The following is a 12,141-nucleotide window of genomic DNA, read 5'->3' on the forward strand; positions in this document are numbered from 1 at the left end:
GTGGAGTGGTCTGAAAAATCTGGAAAATTAGGAGAATTTGGAAAAACTGTTAGCAATATTGTGGCATATAGTACAGTATAAATAACCTGAAATAAAATAATGATGGAAATTTACCTTTTAAATTAGATTCCCCCCATCTCTTTTTGTCTTTCAGGCAACCAGTAACGAAAAATACATTTAGGCAATACAGGGTATTAGGAAAAGGTGGTTTTGGGGAGGTGAGTAATTCTGAAAATATCTGTTAAAAGCTGCCCGCATCTTACAAAAATAACATACTAAGATGCTGTCAAAAATGATGACTATTTTGATATGTTAACTGTATGTTTTTCACTACTTCACTGAACGTGACTCCTGTTTTCTTTGTTGTTAATGTCAGTAGATTTTTTTGCAAATGTCAACAGAAATTCAAGTAAAACAGAGTGCTGAGGAAGCATCGCTAAAAAAAAACACATCAAAATATATTTTATGAGTTTCTTGAGCACTCAACAATTGGGGCAAAATGTACCCTTGTTCTTCCAGTTTGTCAGTCTGTATTCTTTACCTATTTTGGTTCTTCTAGACTGTGTAATTCAATTCAGGATGCTAAGAGTGGGGTTATTACAATACAACACTCTCTTAGGGGTCCCCCCCCCCTCCATTGTTCTTCTTCATACACAAAATCTTAGGTCTAATCAGATTTTAGGAATGTGGATTAAAATAAATGTATGGGTGGGGGTGTTGTACATCCCCACCCCCCACGTGTTTGGATGTGTCTGCACAGAGCCTATGTGTGTTCACATGGAGAAAGCCTATGCATGTATGCAGGTTCTGGCCCAATCCAGCCTCCTATGCAGTAATTCTCAAAAAAACCTAGTTTAGAACATTGCAGTTCCAGCTGCAGAAGAGCCATTAGTTTTAAAAATGTGTTGAAAAATAAATTTAAGATTTGTGGTAGATAATGAATTATTATTCCCACTGTACTCCCCTGCCCATTCGTTCTTCCATAATTTCTTTCTCGCAGGTATGTGCTTGCCAGGTACGAGCAACTGGGAAAATGTATGCTTGCAAAAGATTAGAGAAAAAAAGAATAAAGAAGAGGAAAGGTGAATCCATGGCTCTAAATGAAAAGCAGATCCTAGAAAAAGTCAATAGTAAATTTGTAGTAAGTATTGCTGTATTTCCAGCGGGTGCTGACATCATCTTTTCAGTAGGATCCAACTCAGCACTGACAGTAGAATCCAACTCAGAGGATTCACAGCTCTACTCATGGCAGGAAGGAGTAGGAAGCAAGGTTGTTTCATGCTTTCCCACACACCTAGCACACATATTTCACCTTGGATACCACTGACCATCTATGTTTTGTTAACTCTTTCTTTACGCTGCCCTGCACAATTTAATTCAATTTAATTGCCCATTTTAATTCAGGGTAGCACATGTAGTAGCGTGATGGCATGAGTCGCAGAATGTGGCAAGTATTTCAGAGTGCATTTTGATTCAAGCCGACATGCCACGACTAGCGATGTGCAATTTGTTTTCTCATTACTGAAGCCATCTAGGTCGTCTCAAGGCATTTATTCACTGGCAACTCACACAGGCTTCGATAGATTTGGGTGGGTTCTCAAGTCTGTTATTTTCCTTAGTGTCCATTTCTACAATCACGGAATTCAAGGCACATTTAAATGTTCAGGTTTTTGTGTCTCAACAGCATGCAGTCTTATGGCATTCCAAATGAAAAATGATAATATGCATCTGGAATTTTCTTGTGTTTGAACTATCACACCTGTCTTTCAGGTCAACTTAGCCTATGCCTATGAAACAAAGGATGCACTGTGTTTGGTTCTAACCATAATGAATGGGGGGGACTTGAAGTTCCACATATATAACATGGGAAACCCAGGCTTTGAGGAAGAAAGAGCCTTGTTTTATGCAGCCGAGATTCTGTGTGGCTTAGAAGACTTGCATAGAGAGAACACTGTGTACAGGTAAATATTCTTGAAGTTTATTATATATCTCTCTGTTGTTGGAAAAGGAGTTGTAGACTAAATTGAACCAAGAACAATATCAGTACCCTACAGACCCACATTCACTATAATGTGGCTTTTAAACAGGATCACAGAAATGCCTACACAACTGTATAATTTAGAGAAATGAATCTATGAATAGCATCCAGCCAGACATCTAGGATCCTGTTGATATCTAGAATCTAATCTACTGGTGATATAGTGGTAAAAAGTGTTGTACTAGGATCTAGGAGATCCGGGTTCGAATCACCACTCATGCAGTGGAACCTCACTGAGTAACCTTGGGTCAGTCACACTGTCTCAGCCTAGCCTTCCTCACAGTGTTGTCATGAGGATAAAATGGAGGAGAGGAAAAAGATGTAAGCTGCTTTGGGAGAAAAAGTGGGGTATAAATGTATTAAATCCATTAAATAAATAAGAATCTCGGAAATATTATTGCCTTTCCCTCTTCATGTATATGTAACATACCCAATAATCTTTAGGTAAACTTGGGCTGAGAAGGAGCTCTTCCTAAGATCCCAGGCAAGGGAGGGCTGTTGCCTGTTAGAATAAACTACTGGGTTGTTGTCTGAGTCCGTGTAAGCTAGAGTTCATAATTTACATGCTGTGAATGCAGAAGACTGCATATTCAAGAGTTGCTTTGACTATGAATCTGATGGTAGCAAGTATAAGAGGTCTCTTCCCTGAATACTTTAAAGTACAATGTCAGATAGAAGACTTAGCAGCAACATTTATCCTTGATGACTACTTTTCTTTTCTCAAAACAAAGTTGAAGTCCAGTGACCCTTTTAAGACCAACGAAGTGTTATTTAAGGCATAAGCTTTCAAGTGCATGCAAGCTTCTTCAGGTACAATGTATCTTTGTTGGTCTTAAAACCATGTAAACCACATAAAGCGCCCAGAGCCGTAGGGAAGGGCAGTATAAAAATATAAATAAATAAACAAACAAACAAACACTCAGACTTTGCTCTGCTGCTTCAGATCAACACAGCTGCCCACCTGAATGTATTTTCTTTTCTCAGTGAGCTGTTTACTCCAGAGGGATTTGCAAAACATTTCTTTTTCTTTTAGTCTGAAGAGGTACAATCCCAGATGGTTGCTTTAGTGATTTCTCATCATTTGCTGATCTGCCCCAAGTTAGTACACCTGGGAAGTTGGGGGGTAGAATCAGTTTTCATGAGTTTCCTGCACTGTAGGTGTCGGGAAATAGAATTTCTAATACACGGTTTATCTTTGTGACTCTGTCCTCTGAGATCATCATTATTTAATAGATCCTGTAGAAGATTGATGGGACACCGTCTTAGGAAAATGAGTTACAAGATAATGTGTTTTTAAAATAGACTGCAGTGTAAATCATTCATATGGCTCATCTATGTTGTGCTATTTCTAGCGTTACTTTTGACATAACAAATGGTTTGAGTTTTATATCTACTGATGCCTGTGATCTCAGTAAATTCTCCTTCATAAGACTTGAGCTTGGAAGAGATTATAAGATTCACTGTTGGGAAAATCAGAATTCCATTGTAATCCTTGCTCTCCATGTCATCACATGAAAAGTGTGAAAGGGAAAATCTACTGCTCCCATTCAGGTTTCACAGTGGACACAGCAGAGCTTGCACTGGAGGTTTGTATTTGGTGGATTGTAACCAGTTAATTTCTTCTTATGCATGTTGCACATGTGATTTTTCATTCAGGTGGAAATAGCCTCTACTTTAAATATTGGGGAGCGATTTAGAGCTGGCACTGGAAAAGAAAATTATAGTATACTTTCCCCATCTTTCATTCTTTTCCTCTTCTTCATTTCCAAGTGACACAATTTATGTGAGAATGCAAATTAGAAGCACAAGGGAGGCTCTACCTTTATTTATATAAAGACAGCTCCTCAGAAGGAAATACAGGGACTGTCATTCAAATCCAAAGAAACCACTTCTATTATGGTTCTTTTATGACACAAATAATACAGTGAACATGATACTGCAACATTGCTGAAGCTTGGTTTAGAGAGCCAGTTTGGTGTAGCGGTTAGGAGTGCGGACTTCTAATCTGGAGAGCCAGGTTTGATTCTGCACTCCCCCATATGCAGCCAGCTGGGTGACCTTCCACAGCACAGCATTGATAAAAACTGTTCTGACCGAGCAGTAATATCTGGACTCTCTCAGCCTCACCTACCTCACAGGGTGTCAGTTGTGGGGAGAGGAAAGGGAAGGCGACTGTAAGCTGCTTTGAGAATCCTGGTAGGGAAAAGCGGCACATAAGAACCAACTCTTCTTCTTCTTCTTCTTCTTCTTCTTCTTCTTCTTCTTCTTCTTCTTCTTCTTCTTCTTTGCTGGTTACAGTCTGATCAGGGCATAAATAGTAGACAGAATGGAGATAGGAAATACAATTGGTTTTCATAATTCAAATTGTCATTGTGTGCTGTCATAGCTTCATTACCTTACAAGAGTATAAGAAGGACTGTCTAATAATTAAACCAAACAGAGAGAAACAGACCTATCTACTGGCAATATAATAAATGTATTCATAAAAGAAAGAAAAGTGTCCTATTTTTATAGTTTTCCTTGTTTCTTTATTCTGTAGGACTTCTGTCAAAACGGATATTACCTGGATTCTATTTTGACAGAAGTCCTACAGAATAAAGAAACAAGGAAAACTACAAAAATAGGACACTTTTTTTCTATTATGAATACATTTATTATATTGCCAGTGGATAGGTATGTTTCTCTCTGTATAGCTTCATTACCTGACACCTTCAAGAACACGGTTCTGAGAAATGTAGAAGTTATAGGACGTCCATTATAGCCAGTGGCATAAAAGTTGCAATAGAGCTGGAGGCAATCTGTGAAGGCAAGCCACAATAAAGGTCCCTCCACTCATGAAAATACTGCTAAGTCTGAAGCAACTGAATAAACTGGAAGTTTGTGTCTTTCTGTGAGCTGTTTACTCTGAAGGATAACTGTCTCAATTGCTTCCTTGAAAATAGCAGCTCGAGGAGGGGAAATTTAAAGCAAAAATAGTGACTGAAGGCAGCTTGCTGAAAAAAATTAAAACCATAATAAAAATGCATCTAAAAGTATTACTGTCACAATTCGTTATAATATTGAAATCATTTACCAAGCAAAAATAGCAGCCTTGCCAAACATTTAAATGTCTTCAAATGTTCTCCTGAATAATTGTTTTGTTTCTCATTCTGAAAACTAAGAGAGAAAGAGAGAATGTCTAAGAGCAGACTGTTCCATAGCACTGGGGCTTTCCGCTAAAAGGCCACACCTGGACTGCAACAGTCCTTACTATTAAGTCTGTAGGTTCAGCAAGACACAGATGCAGTTTCTTCAGAAACAACAGCTCTTTATTAACACAACTCCAACCTGGACACCGAACAGCAAGACATTCAGCTCAGCATCCTTATATACCGTTTATGCTTGCTACCAAGCAATCTGATTGGTTCTTAATGGAGCCCTTTAACTGGTTACAAGCTGAGTCAAGAGATATGATGCAGCAGACAATATAGGCTTCTCATTGGATATTCTGGAATCCCTGCATTTGAATACAGTCTGTTGTTTGCATACATAGCACTTGCAACTTTATGGATAGCACTGATTAAAACCAACAAAATCCCCAGAAAAATCTCTTATGTGATGAGTGCAGTATTTACATGGTCAGTTCCAGATTGTGAAATCTTTAAAAGTTAAAGCCACCATTTTGAACTAAATACAGAAAAACAAAAGATTTCAAAACTGGGTCATGTGAAAAAAATGATTAGTCCTTATAAATAACCAGACATTCAGGAAATATATTGATGGCTTTAAATATATGCTACAGGTCTTTTATGTACTGGTGTTTTTTTTTTTTACTGTGCATTTTTATCAGGTGTATTTTTCCTTCTGCATGCTAGCTCACTTTCACTATGCAGATGCATTGGGCTCTCTTTTCCTGTCTCCATGAATGTTGCTCCCTTCAGCACTCAGTTTTTCATTCACTGTATATCCAGGTTTTTTGAGAGTGCTATTGTAGCAGTTTTTCCCCTTCCTTCTCTCTTAAAATGAAGATAGTTTAAAAGCATCATGATTCCACTACTGCTGTTGGGAGACCAATCACATTGTCCAATGTGGTAGGTCTCTCCTTATTGGTCAATTTTTGGCAGGGTGTGTTTTTGAAATTGTAAGCAGAGATACTTCCAATTGCATTTTCTGTCTAGTAGCCAGCTTGCTTAACATTTAGTGCTTCTTCTACTTTCAGTACTGCTAGGGATTTCAAGTTTCCCTTTTTAAGAATACAAGCTCTGTTGAGGTCTATTGACTTATCATAGCATCGTTAAGGTCCCTCTAAAAAAATTACTGCAGGAGGTAGCTAAAGGCAGCTGAGCTGCACAGAAGCATCTTGGCAGGTTTCCCCTTTGTTCCCAGAGGACTGGCCTACCTGGGGAGACCTTCAGCCAAGACCTATCTTAGAAGCCGGTAGCTCCCCACACCATTACTCAGACCCCCGCCTAATGTCTCAGGAGGCATTGCCAACTGTGATGATAAGGAGAAACCAACCAAATGGTACAAAAATAATCAGTGCTGCTACAGCCGCTTTTTCTCATTGTGGAGCAGAACACGTACTCTCTGATTCCCAAGAGAAAATCGGAATTTTTTTAAAAGGTGAAGAGTGCAGGCAGGGGATTCAAATTTTTAAAAAGATCAACTCAGAATTTAGTGAAAGGGGCCACAGCCACATACTGTTCTGCCACAAACATCCTGAGTGATTCAGAACATGGATGATAATGGTCTAGAGCAGTGGTCCCCAACCTTTTTATCACTGTGGACCACTCAATGCTTGACAATTTTACTGAGGCCCGGTGGTGGAGGAGGGGTAGTTTACTCCTCTATTCTCAACCACTGCCCTAACACTCTCTGATTGCTATGGTAATGTTTAAACATCCCATCAAAATAAGATACAGACACGCCACAACAATGAACATAAGGAACATTTTATTTTCATGGAAATTTTAACTCATGACAATGACAAATTTTGCTAGTGGGAGTTTTGGTTGGGAACAAAAGTATTTAGCCATTCATCTATGGCCAAACAACCAAAGTTGAAGGGGACAGTGGTTCACCCTCTCCTGAAAAGATACATGCTGGACCCATGGGACCCAGACAGCTACCGCCCGGTGTCGCATTTAGTGTTCCTGGGCAAGGTGGTTGAAAGGGCCGCGGCAGACCAGCTCCTGGCATTCTTGGAAGAAACTTCGGCACTCGATCCATATCAGTCTGGCTTCCGACCTGGCCACGGGGTGTGGGTCGCCCTGTTGGATGACCTCCATCGCCAGCTGGATAGGGGCGGGTAGGCAGTGCTGGTTCTTCTGGACCTGTTGGCCGCTTTTGACACCGTGGACGACAAACTGTTGGTCCACCGCCTCGCCGAAACGGGGATACGGGGCACAGCTTTACGCTGGATACGCTCCTTTCTCCAGGACCGGACCCAGAGGGTAGCAGTGGGGGATAAGCTCTCGCGCTCCTACAGACTTCCTTGTGGAGTCCCACAGGGCGTGGTCCTCTCCCCCACACTGTTTAACGTCTTCATGCGCCCTCTGGCCCAGCTGGTGCGGAGTTTTGGGCTGGGCTGCCACCAGTACGCTGATGACACCCAGCTCTATCTCCTCATGGACAGCCGCCCGGACTGTCCCCCGGAACCATTTGCCAGATGTTTGGAAGCGGTGACAGAATGGTTCAAGCAGAGTCGCCTGAAACTCAACCCCTCCAAGAAGTAGGTCCTGTGGCTGGGACGTAGGGGGCGGGATCAGGAAGCGTACTTACCCACCCTGGGAGGGACGCACCTTACCATCGCGTCCCAGGCCAGGAACTTGGGTGTGATCATTGACGCCTCCCAGACTTTGGAGGCGCAGGTCAAAAATGTAGCGGGCCAGGCATTTTTCCAGCTCCGCCAGGCCCGACTACTAGCGCCCTACCTGTCCCCCGAACACTTAGCCCCGAACACTTAGCCACAGTGATCCATCCAACGGTCACCTCCAGAATAGATTTCTGTAACTCGCTCTACGCGGGCCTTCCCTTGTCCTTGATCCGGAAACTTCAGCTAGTGCAAAACGCAGCTGCTAGGGTCCTCACTGGTACACCTTGGAGGGCCCACATTCAGCCAGTGCTGAGGCAGCTGCACTGGTTGCCAATTGCTGCCCAGATCCGGTTCAAGGTTTTGGTTTTAACCTTCAAGGTTTTACGCGAGTTAGGACCCACATACCTGAGGGACCGCCTATCGCCGTATGCCCCCCGCAGAGCCTTACGTTCAGCGGGTGAAAATCTGTTGGTCGTTCCCAGCCCTAGGGAAGCACGCCTGGCCTCGACCAGGGCCAGGGTCTTTTCGGTCCTGGCCCCCGCCTGGTGGAATGAGCTCCCGGGAGAGCTGCGGGCCCTGCGAGATCTTCCATCGTTCCGCAGGGCCTGCAAGACGGAGCTCTTCCGCCAGGTTTATGGTTGAGGCCAAGGCTAACACCTATGCCCCCCCGGGACCTGGGATTGGGATTGGGGACTGGTACCATCAGTATCCCCTCTCCACCTGCCAGTAGTAGGAGGGGGAAGTTGATTAGCCGATCTTGCCATGTTAGCTTGCTAACTAATAATGTCGAACTCTAGTTGTTGTTTTAATGGATTTTAATGGGGTTTTAAAATGTTGTAACCTGCCACGAGCCGCAAGGGAGTGGCGGGCAATAAATCGAATGATGATGATGATGATGATGATGATGATGATGATTATTATTATTATAAAAGTTTGACATTGATTTTGAAACTAACTCTGCATCCAAAGCTCATATTATTTTCACCCCAACACTTTATATACCTATCCAGTGATAGTGGTTTTAAATTTCAATGAATCTGCATCATCTTTTTAACTTCCTTTTTTCTGCAACACCTAAGAATACAAGAAGAATCCTCCTGCAGGAGATCAGCAGTCCATCTAGTCTAGCATACAGTTTCTCACAGTGGTCAACTGGAAGGCTTGATAGCAGGACACAACTTCCCTTTAGTGTTCCCCTGCCCCTAAGTTAAAATGGAGGGGTATTTTTTTTAATTAGTCATCATTCCTAAATAGCCATTTATGGCCTATGCCATCCATAAATTTAATCATCTTTAAGGACCCAGTGCATCTTGTGGCAGAGAGTTCCATAAGTTGGTAGTGCATTTGGGAAGACACTTTCTTTGATCTAAACTGAATCTGCTGCCCATCAGTTTCATTGGGTGTCAATAAATTCTGGTATTTATGTAGAGGGGGAATAAGTTCTCCCTTTCCCTACACCATGCATAATTTTATCTTCTTCCCCCTTTCCAGTTGGCCTTTACTCATAAAGAGCACCCCCTTAAAATATTAAAATATATTAAATAATTACAAGCAATGTGTAGAAGATAAGTGAATTAAGAGAACTCAGCTCTTCAAGAAATGGTTAAAATTAGAATTAAGAAGTATGTGGAGAATAACCTTTATTGCACCATTCCAACACTACAAATCTTATGTTAACACTGAGAATAAGCATACAGTAGTATTTAAAATAAAGCCATCCATTTTCTTCTGTGTCCTCTTGGCCTTCACATATTTTCTCAGTATTGTTTGTTTGAAAAGTAGGCCTGGTAACACTGGTTTATCTTGCAAAGTTTATCTTGTGAGGTCAATTGAGATTTTAAGCCAAGAAAAGAAATGTTCTTGGTACATGTGCTTTGCTTACAATAATAAATAGCATGCATGATATATTTTGAGCAAATAATTTTCCACTCATGATTAGAAAGGGGAAAGTATCAAGTTTCATATTAAGAATTATGAAAGCTTAAACTGTTGAAAGCAATTTCAAAAAGTGTAAGAAAGATTTTTGTAATCTTTTGTAATGGGGGGTCATTTTGCATTACACTTTTCTTCCACCGATTTAATGAAGATACTTGATGTATGTTTATCTGATGTTAACCTCTCCTTGTGTCCATTCTCTTTAACACACCATCATACATATAAAAAACAGCAAAGATGCCACATCAGTGGAAACACTTCTGTGTTAACCTGGGCGATTTTAGACAAATGGCTCTCAGAGTGAAAATGAGGTGGTAACATTTCCACACACTGCAGCCAAGGGCCTGCAGCTAAAATGATTGGTAATAGTGTATTTTCAGTTTCCTGGGCTTTAACTGGTTTCTAAAAGATTAAGCTGTTTTAAGGAGAAATTTCTTGTGGTTTACTGTGACAATACAAGTTACTCTATAAAACAGGAGTTATGCAATTAAAATTGAGTCCTTCTTTCTTTAAAAATATTAAAGGGCGGGCAGAACTTTTTGTGAACAATACTTGCTTATTTGTTGTTGTTGTTGCTGTTAGGTGCGAAGTCGTATTCAACCCATCGCAACCCCATGGACAATGATCCTCCAGGCCTTCCTGCCTTCTACCATTCCCCGGAGTCCATTTAAGTTTGCACCTACTGCTTCAGTTACTCCATCCAGACACCTCATTCTCTGTCGTCCCCTTCTTCTTTTGTCCTCAATCGCTCCCAGCATTAGGCTCTTCTCCAGGGAGTCCTTCCTTCTCATGAGGTGGCTAAAGTATTTGAGTTTCATCTTCAGGATCTGACCTTCTAAGGAGCAGTCAGGGCTGATCTCCTCTATGACTGACCAGTTTGTTCGCCTTGCAGTCCAGGGGACTTGCAGGAGTCTTCTTCAGCACCAGAGTTCAAAAGCCTCAATTCTTTGACGCTTGACCTTCCTTATGGTCCAACTTTCGCAGCCATACATTGCAACTGGGTATACCATAGCCTTGACTAAACGCACTTTTGTTGGCAGGGTGATGTCTCTGCTTTTTAGGATGCTGTCTAGATTTGCCATAGCTTTCCTCCCCAGGAGCAAGCGTCTTTTAATTTCTTTGCTGCGGTCCCCATCTGCAGTGATCTTGGAGCCCAGGAAAATAAAATCTGTCACTATTTGCCAGGAATTGAGAGGGCCGGATGCCATGATCTTTGTTTTCTTGATGTTGAGTTTCAAGCCAACTTTTGCACTTTCCTCCTTCACCTGCATCAAAAGGCTCTTTAGTTCCTCTTCACTTTCTGCCATTAGAGTGGTATTATCTGCATATCTGAGGTTGTTGATATTTCTCCCTGCAATCTTGATCCCAATTTGTGACTCCTCTAATCCCGCCTTTCTCATGATATGCTCTGCAGTATACAGCCTTGCCGAACTCCTTTCTCAATTTTGAACCAATCAGTGATTCCATGTTCAGTTCTCACTGTTGCTTCTTGACCTGCATATAAGTTTCTCAAGAGACAAATAAGATGCTCTGGTATTCCCATCTCTTTAAGAACTTGCCACAATTTGTTGTGCTCCACACAATCAAAGGCTTTAGCATAGTCAATGTAGCAGTAGTAGATGTTCTTCTGGAACTCCCTAGCTTTCTCCATGATGCAGCGTATGTTGGCAATTTGATCTCTAGTTCCTCTGCCTCTTCGAAATCCTGCCTGTACTTCTGGAAGTTCTCGATCCACATATTGCTGGAGCCTAGCTTGTAAAATTTTGAGCATAACTTTGCTAGCATGAGAAATAAGTGCAATGGTGCGGTAGTTTGAACATTCTTTGGCATTGCCCTTCTTTGGGATTGGAATGTAAAATGACCTTTTCCAATCCTGTGGCCATTGTTGAGTTTTCCAAATTTGCTGGCATATTGAGTTTAGCACTTTTACTGCATCGTCCTTTAAGATTTTTAATAGTTCAACTGGAATACTGTCACCACCACTAGCTTTATTGCCTTGCAGGGGGATATTGACCACCTAATGAGGACACTGACAACCATAATTTTGGCATAAAATATTTGGCCACAGCCTTTATTCAACATTGAGTGTGGCAAGCATGGGAAGAGAATCATGCCATCTTGTGGTTACCCTACCACAAGGAAGCCCACCACAGCCTGCCCCTCAATGGGTTGCCTTGGCTATCCAGCCCCAAAACCCGGACATAATGGCAGGCTGAAACAGGGGGGGAGGCACCATGGAGTGACCCCTCTGGGCACCAGCCTCTGTTGGGTTCTCCTGCCCCCCGGAAATGCTAGCCTTCAATCAGGCTCTGCATCCACACAGCCCTTTAAGGGGCCCCCCAAATCTAGGGGAGGACAGCGCACAAGCTTGGCC

The 12,141-nt window shown here is 41.9% G+C and overlaps 1 protein-coding gene across 3 annotated transcripts in view; it reads left to right on the forward strand.

Annotated features, from left to right (window-relative positions):
- GRK5 (G protein-coupled receptor kinase 5) overlaps positions 1-12,141 on the forward strand; it is a 208,272-nt gene that overhangs the window by 161,096 nt on the left and 35,035 nt on the right. For all 3 annotated transcript variants that reach the window (XM_077349914.1, XM_077349913.1, XM_077349915.1), the window contains 3 exons: positions 155-218; positions 1,001-1,141; positions 1,771-1,961. In XM_077349914.1, coding sequence (XP_077206029.1) covers positions 155-218; positions 1,001-1,141; positions 1,771-1,961 — 396 coding nt within the window. The remainder of the gene's footprint in view (positions 1-154; positions 219-1,000; positions 1,142-1,770; positions 1,962-12,141) is intronic.

This window comes from Paroedura picta, chromosome 8 (genome assembly GCF_049243985.1).
Source record: "Paroedura picta isolate Pp20150507F chromosome 8, Ppicta_v3.0, whole genome shotgun sequence".
NCBI lineage: Eukaryota > Metazoa > Chordata > Lepidosauria > Squamata > Gekkonidae > Paroedura > Paroedura picta.